At 40.5% G+C, this 18,017-nt stretch overlaps 1 protein-coding gene across 1 annotated transcript in view; it reads left to right on the top strand.

The window, feature by feature from the left end:
- Positions 1-1,111: 1,111 nt before the first annotated feature.
- The window catches only part of LOC126277914 (COMM domain-containing protein 8-like), a 63,339-nt gene continuing 46,433 nt past the window's right edge, over positions 1,112-18,017 (top strand). The window contains exon 1 of the mRNA XM_049977482.1: positions 1,112-1,420. Within this exon, the coding sequence (XP_049833439.1) occupies positions 1,361-1,420 (60 nt within the window). The 5' untranslated portion in view covers positions 1,112-1,360. The remainder of the gene's footprint in view (positions 1,421-18,017) is intronic.

The following is an 18,017-nucleotide window of genomic DNA, read 5'->3' as shown; positions in this document are numbered from 1 at the left end:
TCATGTAAATCAGAACACAGATGCTTCATAGTAATAGTCCTTTAGCAACTATTAATGGAAGATCACCTTCTTACAATCAACATATCATTTTTGGTGATTTTTTGACATCATCATCTTTACCGAAGTTTTACTTTAAAGACAAATATCTACGTGCAATCTAAGGCGAAACTAATCAAAGCAGGTGGAAGGTCTACTGGAGAAAACATAGCCACCTTCCCAAACAAAAGTATTGGATATAAATAAGAGTTTATTTCTTGGTGTCTGTATTTCTCATCGTCTCATATACCAGAATCTAGGGTAGAACCGCCTGATAACAGCTGTAAATAATTCGAAATTTGACTAACAATCTTGGGCTGGAAATAGCTACCGTACCTCACTTAACAAAAAACATACATTATTACAACGTGAACATTTGTACGTGATGCCTTACTCATAATTAGACATTAATTCCGTAGAGCTGTTTGAAAGCTACAAACCTGTCTTCGAATGGCACCCAAATTATCTGTGGCATATTGTATTGCCTTATCTATTTCTGCTGGATTTGTTTGACTTTTATTCTCTCGAAACGACGCTCTTATCCTTCTCAGGGCATAGGTCCTGAAACAATTGTAAAGACGGGTACACTTAGCGATAAGAAAATCATGTACCTAGTTTAACCTTAAGAGATTTTTTAATGCAAAACGTGATTCGTCTTCAAACACCATTGTCTGCATAGTGCACCTGTAATTATATGATGGAAACTTCTCAGCTTCCCTCAACATTGTTTTGTATAATTTCAAAACAACATTCCTCGTACTACTCATTTTAATTCTTTTCAGCCGGGTAGAAAACACATGACTACCGATTTCTATCGTTATCTATGGAAAAATTTTTGTGATTGCAAAATGTGCTTTGCTTACTCTCTGATTCTGAATAACGATTCTATAGTTATCTAACACTGAAGGGGAATCATGTAATATTGCTACTCAACGTAAAGGGCACAAAGCCAGTAACTGAGCAAATGTTACAATATTGTTTTTAGAATGAAGTTCCTATCGTTATAGGACTTATCACCTTTCTTTCCGTTTTCTGATCTTGTCACATTCTTTTTTTTTTTTATTGTGTAGAAGGGTTCTCCTGAACGCTCGTATCTAGTATTCACACGGATTACTAAAGAAGTTTGGAGTAAATTTGGGTGTTTGAAGCGACAGGAAAGTGGCCGTAGACTTTGCAGTAATATTATCTTTGAGAAGCGTAGTTTACTAGTTTAGTGTTTACGATGGATTGGAGCTATGAGTAGTTTCGAACTAACATTTTGTGATAAATAAATGATTAAATAAAAAAACTAGCTCGTTTATTTCTATTGAAAGATTTGTCAGAAATGTTGAGCGTGAATTGCCAAGAGAAACTCCAAAAACTCGATTGCCAACTCCTAAACAAGGTAACTGTAAAGCTCAAATGCCACCGTAAATTCACCACAAAAGTAGTTTATGACATTGTATTGTACTCAAGTTTGATAGATGCTACATCCAACAACAGGACTGTTACCACGGCAAAATATATATCTATTTCCATACTTGGCATCCCACTGTAATGCCAGTGGGTGGTACTTCCCGTTAGCCATTGTACGTAGAGTCCTCGTTTCGTAACAGTTCTTGAAAGTTTTTTTGTGAGCAGACTTTAACTGGGTAGTTACCGATGTACAAGCGTCTGCCAATTTAGATTTTCAACATTTTCGTCACAATTCATGGTTTCGTTTGCTTTACCTGCGATTGACCCAGTGTGAACATACCATTTAATATCCCTGCAAATTATTTGATTCTAATTGTGACTCATCATTATTGTAGTCACAAGATTCTGTGTTTTTGCTTATAATACCTGGAAACATTTTGGATCCACTAGAGTTACTTACATAGACAAAGCAAACTTCACCAGCAGACATCAATTTTGCCAAACCTTATAGTTAGATATGCCTCATTTATCCGTTATGGCTGGACAGACTGCATCAGAATAGGCTATATAGATTTGCCCTGTCAGCGACTTTTTGTATAACATGTTAAGAAAATTGTTTACAATAATAACATACATATAATAGATGAAAATTATTATTTTGCCCAATCAGTTTGATCACTGTTGAAAAATTCTCCACTGGAGTGTAATGAGTGCTGTTTCAAACCCATTACAATTTTCCTTTTGAATAATGGTAGTCATAGACATTGCAGTTCTTGAGGCAGTGTGTTGATACTTCTAGAATGTAGACTGCAGTTTATTCATCTCATAATGTATAGTTACAAACCAAAAATTTTTGTACCGGAGACACATCCTATTACTTTAAGAAAAATAAAGTTATGATAATGCATTTCAGCAGGCATTTCTGCATTTTTACACATGAACAATTTAATAGGAACACATCTATATAGATACTCCACAAACCACCATATGGTACATGATGGAGGGTGCCCTGTACCATCACTAGTAATTTTTTTCCCATTCAACTTGCAAATAGAATGAGAGAAAAATGACTGTCTGTTGATAATTTTTAGAGCAACCAATGGATACACTGGTAATAGCTTGGTATTTAGCGTTCCTCTTGTTGTGGGTGTCGTCATTATACAAGGTGTATCAAAAAGAATCATCAGATTTAAAAAAAAAAAAATCATAACTATTATGTTGTTTGAGATATGTGTGTGAACAATATACTGTTGTAAAGAACAAACTCTTGAATTTTACATGGTTCCTGTTTTGACTCTCCAAAATTTAATGTTTTTTTGTGCAGTTTCTTGGGAAAGGTGTATGGTCCATTTTTCTTTGCCAAGAACATTGTCACAGGAAGCACGTACCTTGATATGCTTGAGAAATTACTTTTGTCACTGTTGGGGCACCGGCAATTTTTAAATCGAACGATTACCGAACACTGGACCAAATGATTCAGCCTTACATTACTGGTGTCCAAGGTCACTGTACCTGACTGTATGTGATTATTTCTTGTAGGGGTTTATAAAAGACTCTGTTTATGTGCCACTGTTACCAACAACAGTGAATGAACTGAGACGTCACATAACAGCAGCTGTGAAAGCTGTAATTCAAGACATGCTCGCTGCAATGTGGAAACAATTTGAATGCCACATTGACATATGCTGTGCATCTCAAGGGGGGGGGGGGGGGGGGGCTACTGAACACCTATGAAAAGGGATGAAAAAAAAACTTTTTGAGTTTCCCATTTATCAAAAAACAAAATTCATTGTATATGTATGTTTGTTTGAGAAATATAGATGTGCCAAATCGGAGGATTCTTTTTGGTGTACCCTGTATGTTAATGGCCGCATCGTCTTCTGTTTTCTTTTACACTGATGAGACAAAAAAACAAATACTGACGGAAGATGGTCATGAGTTGTAACCAGATGAATACAGGCTTACAGTGCTCCAATCTTTCACATGATGTAGTGATCCTAAGATATTACATAAGCATTAACACATTCATGCAACCAGAACAGTGTTTTCATAATGGCTGGCAATAATTACTATGGCAATGAAATAGTGCATAATATGCTGTTACAAGTTACTGCTCACCTTCTGCCCCAGTCAAACTGTGCTTACAGGTAGCTTACATAAAGCATCGGGTCTTGATTCTTCGACAAAAAATGACAAAAGATCTACTTTCGTTCTTGAACACAGCACATTAACACTGTATGATAATCTGTGACCCTGAGTTTTAATTTCAGTGTCTATTTTGGTGGAGCATTGGTTGATCCCTGGAATAAAAATGCCTTATCACAACATTCTTCTCTTCTGAAAGACTTGCATTTTTATCATTACTGATATCAGTTTTTGTTTTGTTAAAAGAAATGTTATTCACATATTGATTTTGTGTTGTTTCATTGATTGTAGATTCCTTGTTATCATTATTTATTTCCATAGGTCTACCATAGTTGTGTTAAGAGTGATCACAAAAATTACTATACTACTAACTCTTAGGACTATCATGGTATCTCAGCCCAGGCACTAAAATCCTGTCCTGATTTGGTAGTCCAATCCTTGAGTTTCCTTTGGAGGCAGTCAGTGAGTCACACTATATTTCCTGAAAGATTGAAGTGTGCAGTAGGAATGTTAGTAAACAAAACTGAAGATAAGCAACAGACCTGCTATTGTTGATCCATTTCTCTCCTTTTTCTCCTAAAAAATAATTGAGAAAGAAGCTCGCAAAGGATGCACTGTAGCTTAGGTGACTTTTGTAGCCTAATATGAGGTATTTTTCCCAACTTAACAGACTGTAACTATGCTATATAGAATTCTTAGTCTCAACTTCTTCACCACTGTGGTAAGTTTATTGTGTACACCTGATAAATCATTTGTTTTCTTAGTTGTCATCCTGTTTGTAGGAAAATATGCTAAGTCTGTGGTGTGTGTTTGATGCTGATCTATTATAAAGGTGGATACAAAGCTTTACAGAATTGTGCTGAAATAACATCTTCAATTTTCTTCTGTAACTTCCTTGTTCACCCCTTACTGAGTTCCAAAAAGAAGCCAGTCTAACATGGTGGTGCACATATTCTGTCATCCATTCCCTACACATAAATATGACGGCAGTATATATACTAGTCATCCATCCCCTAAGGACACTCCCTCCCTATGGTGCACAATGAAATCACACCACTAATTTACGAGTTGTGTGTGGGAAAAGAAAAACCAAGATGAACTGAGTCTGTGTTCCGTCTTACATTACAGCCTTTTTATAGTACATGTGGAAAAATACAGCCATGCTATATTGTAGTTCTTTACATCCATAATTAATGCCAAATACATTTTGTGCATTAGAAGAGGGAGAAAAAAGTTTGAAACTATAAGGGTTAAAAAAAAAAGTGCTCTTCTGTAAGAGAACCTTCTCAAAGTCGTTGGGTGCAACGTGGTGCCACATGCAGTCACAAAGCCACGAATTCTTCATTGCTGTAGGCATGCTGCACAGTAATGTGACAAACTCAGACAACAAGGTGCTGTTAAAAGGTGGTTCTGCTGGCCAGTTTGAAGATGGTTTTGGAAGGTTTCTAACCTGGTTGTATATTGACCCTGTACTATACTTTATGTAACCAACCCAAAACCTTTGTAGATATCACAATACATTTTGATCAACTGCAGTTAATGCTGTAATGCAATAAAATTATTAATGTGAACAGATATAAAGTTTTATAAGCAAATGAAGTGTTATAGATGGCGTTAAGGTTGAATAAGTCTTTTTTTTATAGTACGTCTCCTGTTTCCCCTTTGTAAAGGATATTAATGTCACATTTTTGTTGATATCCAGAGGATTTTCTCATCATGCTCACATTTTTTTCCTATATCAGATTTTTAATTTTCAGTTTCAAACTAACACTATTGGAGTATGAATAAACTTTTTGTTGCTGTTTTTTTAGCTTCCTTTCATAACACCTTGAATATTCTGGATTCAGTCATTTGAGGACATAGTTTCATATTCTTGAATAAAAAAGGTGGTATTACTAACATTAAATAATGTATTTCACACATACTATTGAAATATATGTAGGCCTACTGTTCTTTTACTAAAGTAATCCATCTTAAAACTACTAAAGATAGAACTATCTTTTGAGATACAGTAAGTTTTATGTACTTCTTGTCAAATTTATTTCTTGGGACGCAACACATTTTCAGACTATTGGAATCAATTACAGCATGTCAAAAATTTGCTAGTTCTAAAATATTGCCTCTCGGCAAATGTGGGCATCTATGCTTGATATCCTGTTTGAATGTACTTTTGATAACAAACATTGGCATGGTACCAAATCAAGTGTTATATAGAAGTAAGCCTAAAATAATATAAAATTTTCACTCTTCAGCAGTGTGTGCACTGATGTGAAACTTCCTGTTGGAAGAAGAGCTGTGAGGACAAGTTGTGAGCCGTGCTTGGATAGCTCAGTCAGTAGAGCACTTGTCCGCGAAAGGCAAAGGCCTCAAGTTCAAGTTTCGATCCGACACATAGTTTTATTCTGCCAGGAAGTTAAATAACATATTCATTTGATTGCCTTAAGCCATTTCTTTAAGGGTGTCATGAAAAAAGTATGAGTTGGTTTCACAGACCATTGTTTACAGAATCCATGCTGGTTGGCATGGAGGTAATCATTCTGTTCTTTGCTTATAGAATGGATGCTGGTGGGTTTTTGTGACAATCATAGTTTACATGTACAGTGAAAAGTGGTTATTCTGCAACCAATTAGAAGGAGAAGAAGAAGAAAAAAAGAAGGAATGGACAAATCCGAGAAGGACTTTCACTCTGAGGGATCTGTACAAACTTAATTATGTATATGGATAGTTCATCTACAGATTTTGATGAGTGAGTTTGCAAGTATTGAAATTTGTAACGTAAGCTGCACAGTGATGCTATCTGTTTTTACTGATTCAGGTATGGAACCCTAAAAATAGTAGCTGCCAGGTCAATACTAACCACAGTGTAGTCCATTGTTTTGATTTCATCTGAGGAAATATGGTCAAGTTTGACATTCTATCCAAGAACTGGAAATTATAAGATATTATCATACGAACTACAGACCCAAATCTGTCAAAGCGAGGGAGAGAGTTATAGCATAGTGAGAAATGTGATTCAGCAAACCAGACAACACATTTCCATTGATTCATGATCCAATTTAAATGATACCATGCCCAAAATCATTATCGATGATGTCGTTGGGGTCAACAAGAGAATACATAGGGGTTATCTGCTGTGGAGTCGAATGAAGAACTGTGAAACGTTTGTGCCTGCACCTACATTGTGTCTTATCATATCTACCACATAAGATTAACTATGCAGCTTTAAAAGCTGTCAAGCCTCCAACCTCCACATTTTGCCATGAGTCAGAGTCATCCAAAACTTGGTTGTGTATCCATGGTTTCAATGTGTTCCTACATTTTCCATAAATCCTTACTGTTGTAAGTTTGCAACAGAGATTATGTTAAGCACAAAATATTCACAAATAAATCATATAAAGTAGTAGTTCCTGACTCAAAATGAAAAACTTACGGAGGTGATCAACACAGTAATCTTGGTATCTGTAATGGAAATTCGTGAAAGGAGCATTAAATAAAATAAGGGAAAGGCAGCCATTCACCTGTAGCAGATCAACAAGTATAGTGTTTCTTAACAGAAAACAGCCTTCATACTATCTTTTGAGAAGTAGCTCTTTTTCTAACAATGGTACACACAAATTCACACACACACAAACACAACCAGCAGTTTCTGGATAAAAGCTAATGCTCCAAAGCTAAAGTGAATACTGTTTTCTGTTATGTGTTGTTGTGTTCCATGCATTGATCCACTATTGGTAAATGGTTGATTACAGTAATTGGGACTTTTTTTGAATAACTCGTGAATTAGTGCAAGTGGGACTGTTTATAGATTCCTCTGGGAGGCACTTAAATATGAACTGCGCACTGGTAGGCCATAAGTTTGTTCAGCGAAAACACAACTGAGGTTTGAATGATGAATCAAGACAGTACTGCATTAGGCAGACAGGCTAGTCTGTTTGTTAACCAAGCATTGATGCTAGGTAACAACAAAGTCCAGGTCACAGCCCAGGAAAAACCACCTATGGCAGGGTCATTACCAGTAGGTACACCAGAGATCTTGCTGTAAACATTGGCTGTTGCAACAGGTGACCCATAGCAGCTCTTAAATTTGCTGCAGGTGTTTCGCCATGTGTCCTGACGGCAGTATGTGTATCCTTCTGTGCCACACCAGGAGATGTATAATTGTATAAATTGATCCATTAATACATCCAGCAGAATTTCAGGATTTCTTCCCCCTTTTGAATCGTCCCAGAGGTCTGGAACCATCCTGGCGTATTCGGGGGAGGCAGGGGTATGGCCTCGGATGCTGCAAGTTCATAACGGGTGGCAGGGACAAAGAATCCAGTGAAATATTTTTAAGTGCTTTATCTGAAAACTACCTTGAGCAGTTAAACAGAAAACCGACTCGTGGAGATAATATATTAGACCTTCTGGTGACAAACAGACCCGAACAATTTGAATCAGTTAATGCAGAACAGGGAATCAGCGATCATAAAGCGGTTACTGCGTCAATGATTTCAGCCGTAAATAGAAATATTAAAAAAGGTAGGAAGATTTTTCTGTTTAGCAAAAGTGACAAAAAGCAGATTACAGAGTACCTGACGGCTCAACACAAAAGTTTTGTCTCAAGTGCAGATTAGTGTTGAGGATCAGTGGACAAAGTTCAAAACCATAGTACAATATGCGTTAGATAAGTATGTGCCAAGCAAGATCGTAAGAGATGGAAAAGAGCCACCGTGGTACAACAACCGAGTTAGAAAACTGCTGCGGAAGCAAAGGGAACTTCACAGCAAACATAAACATAGCCAAAGCCTTGCAGACAAACGAAAATTACTCGAAGCGAAATGTAGTGTGAGGAGGGCTATGCGAGAGGCTTTCAATGAATTCGAAAGTAAAGTTCTATGTACTGACTTGGCAGAAAATCCTAAGAAATTTTGGTCCTATGTCAAAGCGGTAGGTGGATCAAAACAAAATGTCCAGACACTCTGTGACCAAAATGGTACTGAAACAGAGGATGACAGACTAAAGGCCGAATTACTAAATGTCTTCTTTCAAAGCTGTTTCACAGAGGAAGACTGCACTGTGCTTCCTTCTCTAGATTGTCGCACAGTTGACAAAATGGTAGATATCGAAGTAGACGACAGAGGGATAGAGAAACAATTAAAATCGCTCAAAAGAGGAAAGGCCGCTGGTCCTGATGGGATACCAGTTCGATTTTACACAGAGTACGCGAAGGAACTTGCCCCCCTTCTTGCAGCGGTGTACCGTAGGTCTCTAGAAGAGCGAAGCGTTCCAAAGGATTGGAAAAGGGCACAGGTCATCCCCGTTCTCAAGAAGGGACGTCGAACAGATGTGCAGAACTATAGACCTATATCTCTAACGTCGATCAGTTGTAGAATTTTGGAACACGTATTATGTTCGAGTATAATGTCTTTTCTGGAGACTAGAAATCTACTCTGTAGGAATCAGCATGGGTTTCAAAAAAGACGATCGTGTGAAACCCAGCTCGCGCTATTCGTCCACGAGACTCAGAGGGCCTTAGACACGGGTTCACAGGTAGATGCCGTGTTTCTTGACTTCCGCAAGGCGTTTGACACAGTTCCCCACAGTCGTTTAATGAACAAAGTAAGAGCATACGGACTATCAGATCAATTGTGTGATTGGATTGAGGAGTTCCTAGATAACAGATAACATTCTCAATGGAGAGAAGTCTTCCGAAGTAAGAGTGATTTCAGGTGTGCCGCAGGGGAGTGTCATAGGACCGTTGCTATTCACAATATACATAAATGACCTGGTGGATGACATCGGAAGTTCACTGAGGCTTTTTGCAGATGATGCTGTGGTGTATCGAGAGGTTGCAACAATGGAAAATTGTACTGAAATGCAGGAGGATCTGCAGCGAATTGACGCATGGTGCATGGAATGGCAATTGAATCTCAATGTAGCGAAGTGTAATGTGATGCGAATACATAGAAAGATAGGTCCCTTATCATTTAGCTACAAAATAGCAGGTCAGCAACTGGAAGCAGTTAATTCCATAAATTATCTGGGAGTACGCATTAGGAGTGATTTAAAATGGAATGATCATATAAAGTTGATCGTCGGTAAAGCAGATGCCAGACTGAGATTCATTGGAAGAATCCTAAGGAAATGCAATACGACAACAAAGGAAGTAGGTTACAGTACGCTTGTTCTCTCAATGCTTGAATACTGCTCAGCAGTGTGGGATCCGCACCAGGTAGGGTTGATAGAAGAGATAGAGAAGATCCAACGGAGAGCAGCGCGCTTCGTTACAGGATCATTTAGTAATTGCGAAAGCGTTACGGAGATGATAGATAAACTCCAGTGGAAGACTCTGCAGGAGAGACGCTCAGTAGCTCGGTACGGGCTTTTGTTGAAGTTTCGAGAACATACCTTCACCGAAGAGTCAAGCAGTATATTGCTCCCTCCTACGTATATCTCGCGAAGAGACCATGAGGATAAAATCAGAGAGATTAGAGCCCACACAGAAGCATACCGACAATCCTTCTTTCCACGTACAATACGAGACTGGAATAGAAGGGAGAACCGATAGAGGTACTCAGGGTACCCTCCGCCACACACCGTCAGGTGGCTTGCGGAGTTGGGATGTAGATGTAGATGTAGATGTAGATGTAGAGGAACTGCTCCTGCTGGTGAAGAATGCCTTGAAGTGTGGCCTTTAGGATCAGCTTGTTTCTTTGCTGGGCATTGATGGAGTCACTTATCCATCCAGGCATATGTCCAGTGTGGCCCGGGTGTAGATGCCCAGTGGCCTTCTGTTTTTTGTAGCAACAGAGGCTACAACAGATCTGACAACACAGGTCTGTGCAAGAGTTCCACTGAGCTCCAATTGTGGATCAGTGTCTCCCGCTGAGAGGATGAAAATGAAAGCAGTGCAGCATTGGTATGTGTGGTTGCATGTCTGCACAAACATTTTTGCCATGTCAGTAGAAGTATGGTGCCATAATACATTTGATTCCATTTCAGATGCAAAACCACTGAAAAGCAGCAAGTTCAAACTGCGGTCTATTATCAGTGACAAGAGCATGTGGAGCTTCTTCAGTAGAAAAAACTATGGTGAGGTCCTCAGTGATGTCCTCCATTGTGGTCAGGTGCAAACTGATGATGTGTGGGAAGTGAGAATAAATATCTACTAAAATCTTCCATATGATCCCATGGAGTGGACCCACAGAATCTGCATGCTTCCAACCCCATGGAAGGAAGGAACAACTCAAGCTTGGTATTGTTTCAAACATTGCTGTGTCTGACAAACTGGGCAATGTTGAGCCACATGTGCAATATTCTCACCAATGTGTGGAAAATACACATTACTGAGCTAGATTCTTCAGTCTGGAAATGCCCCCATGGGACTGATGCAGGAGTTGCAGTATAGAGCAGTGCAAATCTCTGGAATTATCGTTTGCCATGGCATCTTGATTCAGTAATAGGACACCTCTGAAAAGATGAAAGACATGGCATTGTGAAATGAAACAATGAAGTTCTATGAGGGTGCCAAGGGAAGGACCTATTGCCAGCCAGTTTGTACGAACTGACGCACCTGTAACAAGAGTAGATCCTTATGTATAACTGCTGTGACATCCCTGGAAGTGGTGGGAAATTCTACCACTGACTGCCCCAATAGTGAGTCATAGTGAAAGCAAACAGTCTCTTGTTTATGAAATTCCTCATCGGGACCCATAGAGAACTGTGGCTGCACACCTACCTTCATGTGATGGGCAGATGTCTGATAATGAATGGAACAGTGGTAATTAGATACGAAAAGAGCCCAGGGTTGTAAACTCTGAGATGTCTTTTCAGACAACATCTGTAACTAGGTGAAATTGGTTACCATACAGGAAAATGCAGAGCTTCTTGATACCAAATATAATTGCCAATGCCACCTCCTCTATGTAGAAATAATTTTCTTATCCTGCAATCAGCATCTTAGAGGAGAATGCAGTAGGCTGTTCTGATCCATTCAGATGCTTATGCCATGGGATAGGTATGATACTATAAGGGAAAATGAACATGGTCAGCACAAGAGATAAATAAGACTGATAGAGAGTCGGGTAAAATCACTTTGGTGACATTGCTTCACCTTAAAAAATGCTTGGTGAGAGCCCAAGGACCATTGGAAAAGGACCCCTTTCTCCGCAGTAAATTCAACATGTTCAATTTGGAGGCTAAATGTGACCTAATATATAACACTTCCCATAAATCTGCATATCCTTTATGCTCTTTGATGAAGTAACATGAGAAATGACTGCCACTTAATCTGACACCAGTTTAAGACCGTTCCACTCAAGGATCTATCCTTTATACATAATCGAAGGCTCAGAGAGAAGGAGAAGTTACACTTTAACGTGGCTTGCATAAGGACAGAAAATACTCACCAAAGATTCAACATATGCTCCTCCTGAGTCCGTCCTATAACCACTATGTCATACAGATAATTGATACATTGTGGAATATTGGCTATAGTTTGTTCTAAAAATTTCTGAAAAGTTGCTTTTGCACTAGCAATACCAAAAAGTAACCTGTTATATTGATTGATTCAGGTCCTTCTCCCCCCCCCCCTTTTCCTCTATTATTTGCTGGATGTATTCCAATCTCTTGTCTTCCTCTGCAGTTTTTGCCCTCTACAACTCCCTTTAATACCATGGAAGTCATTCCCTGTTGTCTTAACAAACATCATATCATTCTGTCCCTTCTCCTTGTCAGTGTTTTCCACATATTCCTTTCGTCTCTGATTCTGCACAGAACCTCCTCGTTCCTTACCTTATCATAATTTGCTTATTTGCATAAGTACACTCGGCTGATGATGGCACAGCAGGCCCTGACAAACTTTCGCTATATGAGACTGGTGAAGACATTGTTGACAGGTGTGATTGTAATGTGGGCAACTATGTCTAGCATGTATGGAAGAACAGTGAGAACAACTGAGCAGTCTGTGACATTTCTGCAATGACCAAGTGGTAAAATGTTATAGTGCTGAGTTTGATTCCTGTCCTGTACCCACATCCTGCAGGGGGGTCCACAGCTCTTCTCTGAGTACTTATGTGGTGCGTACAGTGCCCAAGCTATTGCAGCCTTTCTTGTCTCCCAAGCTGCATTCCCTTCTTCATATCCACTCCTTCCCATCCTAGTTCCTCCCTCTCCTGCCCCTCCCCCCCCCCCCCCTTTCTCCCTCAACATTTCCGTTTATGATGACCTGGCTATTCCCTCAGTACTGCTATTCCTTTCCAGTCTTGTGTGTACGCTCTCCTTAGGGTATGAACTCACTTTCTGAATTCTGTTTATGTAGTGTGAGCCATTTGGGGAAAAACTCCCTAGGTCTCCACCATCTACAGCATGGGTACTTGCAGGCCCCCCCATCCCCCGTTCCTTCCCCACCATAGGACCCTCCCCCTCCCACACTAGATGACCAGCACGTGGAGCCAATCCATGTGGTGGGGTTGTTGTGTACCCAACTGGCTTCACCCCTGTCAATATAGGAGTGTCACCTCCTCGTGTATGCAATTGCTCATATTTTTGGGGCATCAGAATTCCTGGCAATGACTGCCATGCCAGGCCGATCTTCCACAGCTGGTTGGCACTCACAGGGTGAGCCCCCTGATCGGAGTGGGTGATACCAGGGCAGACACTCTGCACATGAAGCTTACTAAGCTCCATACGTCTGGCCACTCTTCCGCAGTCATTTCTTCAGACAGGAACGGTTCTCTGTCTGTTCTTACCTCAGCCCTCCCCAAACTGGCGACCACCTGCAGGAGGACAGGCCCACCAGCTTGGGGTGAAACCCTTTTTCCATTACTTGGTTTGTTCAAGGACAGGAAGAAATCACCACTCTTTTTTTGTAGGTCAAGGTAAGATCATCCTTCAATCTGATGAGGAACTCAGGACTAATCTGGCATGGCACGGCATTCATTTTATGCAGCAAATCCAGATAGATTCTAAGGGCAATCGTGGTGATATCAGCACTATCATCCTGACTTTTGAGGGGGATATCCTTGCCCTATATCCCACCTCCCATACATCATTTCTGGTGTCTTCGTTTTGCTCTCATGTCTTTGTGATATGAGACAAATCATACTTGCAGCGACCGTAGCTGCTCCCTCCACGTGAGGTGTCCTTGCACCCTACCACCAAAGTGCATGAACTGTTCCACCCCAAATTGTCCTTGCTCACCAGATTGCCCTATCTATGAAAATGAAAGGAAGATTCAGGCATTCAGAACTCTTGACCGTATACCATACTCTAAGGCCTCACAGAAATTCAACCATCTCCACCCGGTATCTTTAACATCTACCTTTGCTTCTGTTACATCCTCCTCCTCCCCCCCCCCCCCCCCCCACCTTCCTTCTTGCCTCTGTTATGTCCTTTCCACCCCCCTACTCCTCCTCCTCCCCCCCCCCCCCCCCCCTCATCCTTACCTCTGTTCTTTCCCCCTTCCCTCCTCCCTGACAGTGCCTGATCCTTCCCTTCATTGAACTACTCCTCATCAGCCAAAGAAAAAAAACCCTCTTCTCCAGCACCTTTTGGGGATGGGACTCCCTCTAGGAAGCCCCCTTCCTGCAACTCGAGGACAAAAAAGCCTGTTACTTCAAATTGGACTTGAGACCAAAACTTTTTGGGTCTCGGGGCCGCTAGTTCTCTTTCCGATCATGATATTGCTGTGTCTTGCTCTCTTCCCGACCACATCTCCTCTTGCCCTCCAAAACAGAAGAAGTTGCATAAGTCTCCAAAACAGAAGAAGTTGCATAAGTCTTGGAATGAGTGCCCCCTCCTCTCTCCCTGACATCCCAGGGGGTACCTACCCCTCCCACTAAAACAGAAGAAGTTGCATAAGTCTTGGAATGAGTGCCCCCTCCTCTCTCCCTGACATCCCAGGGGGTACCTACCCCTCCCACTCAATCAGGGTCTGATCTTACGTTCAGGGATGTCCCTCTGTCTTTACTAGTGATGGACACTGACTTGGCACTATGACCAATTGTGGCCCATTCGACCTCCATGCAGCCTCTTGTACTACTCTCCTCCAGTGGAACAGTAATGGTTGCTTTTATCACCTTCCGGAACTGCAATCTCCTATCTATCTATCTATCTATCTATCTATCTATCTATCTATCTATCTATCTATCTAACTCCGTAGTTTGTGTTGTATTGCACGCATATCCTTTTTGGGTACTCATTCGCTGACTCTTCAAAGTTTCCAAGCCTTATGCAAAAACCGGGTCACCCATTTGTGAGCCTCCGGTGGTATCTGTATGGTGGTCCACATAGACATTGTTAGTTGAAGCAGTGGCCGTTCAGATTTATTTAGACCCCACAGTAATCTACATTTACATCTACATCTGCATAGATGTTCCACAAGCCACCATAAGATGTGTAGTGGAGGGTACCCTGCACCACTACTTGTCAGTACCCCTCTTGTTCCACTCGCAAATAGAGCGAGGGAGAAACGACTGTCTGTATGCCTCTCGATGACTCCAAATATCTTGTACCCCTCCTGTTCCACTCGCAAATAGAGCGAGGGAGAAACAACTGTCTGTATGCCTCTCGATGACCCATAATTTCTCGTATCTTATCTTCATGGTCCTTATCCGTGATGTATGTTGGCGGGAGCAGAATTGTTCAGCAGTCAGCTTCACACACCAGTTCTCTAAATTTTCTTAATAGTGTTTCCCGAAAAGCACCTTCCCTCCAGGGATTCCCATTTGAGTTCCCAAAACATCATAACTCCTACATTTTGCTCGAAGCTACTGGTAACAAATCTAGCAGCCCTTCTTTGAATTGCTTTGCTGCCTTCCTTTAATCCAGCCTGGTACGAATCCGAAACACTCGAGCAGCAGAATAGGTTGCACCAGCATCCTGTATGCATGCTCCATTACAGATGAACCACTCTTTCTTAAAATTTTCCCAATAAACCAATGGCCATTTATTTACCTTCCCTACCATGGTTTTCATATACTTGTTCCACCTCACATCACTTAGCACTGTTATCCCCAGATATTTAAACAACTTGACTGTGTCAAGCTGGACACTGGTAATACTGTATCCGAACATTACAGGTTTGTTTTTCCTACTCATCCGCATTAACTTACATTTTTCCATATTTAAAGCTAGCTGCCATTCATCATGCCAACTGGAAATTTTGTCTAACTTGTCTTGTATTTTCCTACAGTCATTCAGCTTTGACACCTTACCGTACTCCATGGCATCATCAGCAAACAACTGCAGACTACTGCCCACCCTGTTCATCAAATCATTTCCTTATATAGAGAACAGCGATCCTATCACACTTCCCTGGGGCACTCCTGACGATATCCTTTTCTCTGATCAACACTCATTGTCGAAGACAACATACTGGGTCCTGTTAGTTAAGAAGTCTTCGAGCCACTCCCATAACTGTGAACTTATTCCATATGCTTGTACCTTTGTTAACAGTCTGCAACGAGGCATTGTGTCAGTGCTTTCCATAAATCTAGAAATATGGAATCTGTCTGTTCCCCTTCATCCACAATTCTCAGTATATCATGTGAGAAAAGGGCAAGCTGAGTTTTGCACCAGCGATGCTTTCTAAAATCATGCTGATTTGCGGAAGCTGCTTAGCCTCACGATAGTTTATTATATTGTAACTAATAATGCACTCAAGGATTCTGCAGCAAACAGAAGTTATATTGATAGTGGTCTGTGGTCTGTTATGATGCAGGTCCGTTGTTCTACCTTTCTTATATTGTGGAGTTACCTGCACTTTTTCCCAGTCGCTCGGGACTTTGTTCGGTGAGAGATTCATGATATGTGCAATCTAGGTAAGGGGCCAATGCCGTAGAGTACTCTTTGTAAAGTATAATGATATGCAATCTTTATCTCTCCCCAGATCGGCCTCCTGTGCTTCCTGCTCTTCTTGCCCTCCTTTAGAAGGTCCCTCCCCCTTCCTTTCCTTGGGGTTTTCAACCCATTTCTGCCTGAATTATTTTTTTCTTCTGATTTTCACAAATTAGATATTTATGTGCTTATTGTCATCAAAGAAAGGTAATGCGACAATAAAAACAAAAAATCATCAATAATTGAAACAAAAAAGGGCGTAACATATATGTCACGCTAGGCAGAACATACATTTCAGGCACACTATATGACAGCAAGTAAAATATTACACTGTATGTGATTGACATCAAGTTCAGGTGAAAGTACTCACTTTCTGAGATATGGCACAAAACATTCTATGCACAAACCAACATCACATTTGCGGCACGTTGTTCTTGGGGTTGCTTTGCATTTTTCCGCCGCATAGCGTCATCTTTTCTTTCTGTGGCACCATGGCTACCAGGTGATTTGTTTCATCATATCTAATATCATGCAGCATTCTGCCTTGGTTTGAATTACCTGCTGGGCGTCTAGGACCTCTTGGTACTGCAGCATTGAAAACATCACAATGTACCGGAAGTGCAGCTGAGACATATTTATACCAGTCTTCCTATGAAGAAGCCACCCATTATGTATAGAGATATCTAGAAGCCATGTAAAAATTGGCCACCACCATTTCTTTCCTCTGACACTCACTCTATATAACACTACATTTTCATCCATTTGGTCAGTTCCTCCCATATTTTTGTTGTATTCTCCAATTACATTAGGTCGAGGTACAAGTATTCTTTTCTTCTCTTGTCTAGAGTATGGGGCTACGGGGCTGACTAGACTGATACCATGGCTTGTGGAAGCAATTGTTACTGTAGAATTATCTAGCCATCTGGCAATGATTACTCCACTTTCCGTGCTGCTCTTGTAATCAAACTCTCCTCTCTTGTTCCTTTTGGACATGGTGTTAGAAGGTATGAGATGACACTCTTTAGGCAGACAATTTTCACGAATAGTCCCAGTTGCACCAAAACCTCGTTGCTTCAGGTAAATCAACGATGTTTGTGATGTAAACAGGTTGTCAAAATAAAACCAGTAGGGAAGATGTTTGTTCTTTTCAGGAAGAGAATCGATCATTTGAATCAAAGGAGCAGCACATTTTCCAAATGCTTTCTCATATTTTTCATTCCTCTGAGGATCAGCTCCTTGGTATATTTGAAAGTCCACTAGATAACACATGGTTGTGTTTAGACACCATGCTTTGCACCTAAATCTGATGGGCTTACCTTTCAGAAACTGTTTACATTCGTGTCTGCCAAAATACTTTGTCATGCTCTCATCGTAAGACAAATCTTGCTCAGGCTGAAAGTGGAGAGCAAACTTTTTTCTTTGCATATTTATTAATGGACGAAGTTTCCACATTCTATCATTAGCATCAATTTTTATGTTGTCACATGAATGAATGAATCTCATAATTGTTTCAAACCTGTCCCTTCTCATAGTGCTGTGAACTATTTCATTTCTCATGTCCAATCCAGAATCCCAGTAATATCTTCTGCTAGGTACAGGATTATAGCCAGAAAGAATCAGAA

This window comes from Schistocerca gregaria, chromosome 6 (genome assembly GCF_023897955.1).
Source record: "Schistocerca gregaria isolate iqSchGreg1 chromosome 6, iqSchGreg1.2, whole genome shotgun sequence".
Classification (NCBI taxonomy): Eukaryota; Metazoa; Arthropoda; class Insecta; order Orthoptera; family Acrididae; genus Schistocerca; species Schistocerca gregaria.
This window is presented reverse-complemented; position numbering and strand designations above follow the sequence as displayed.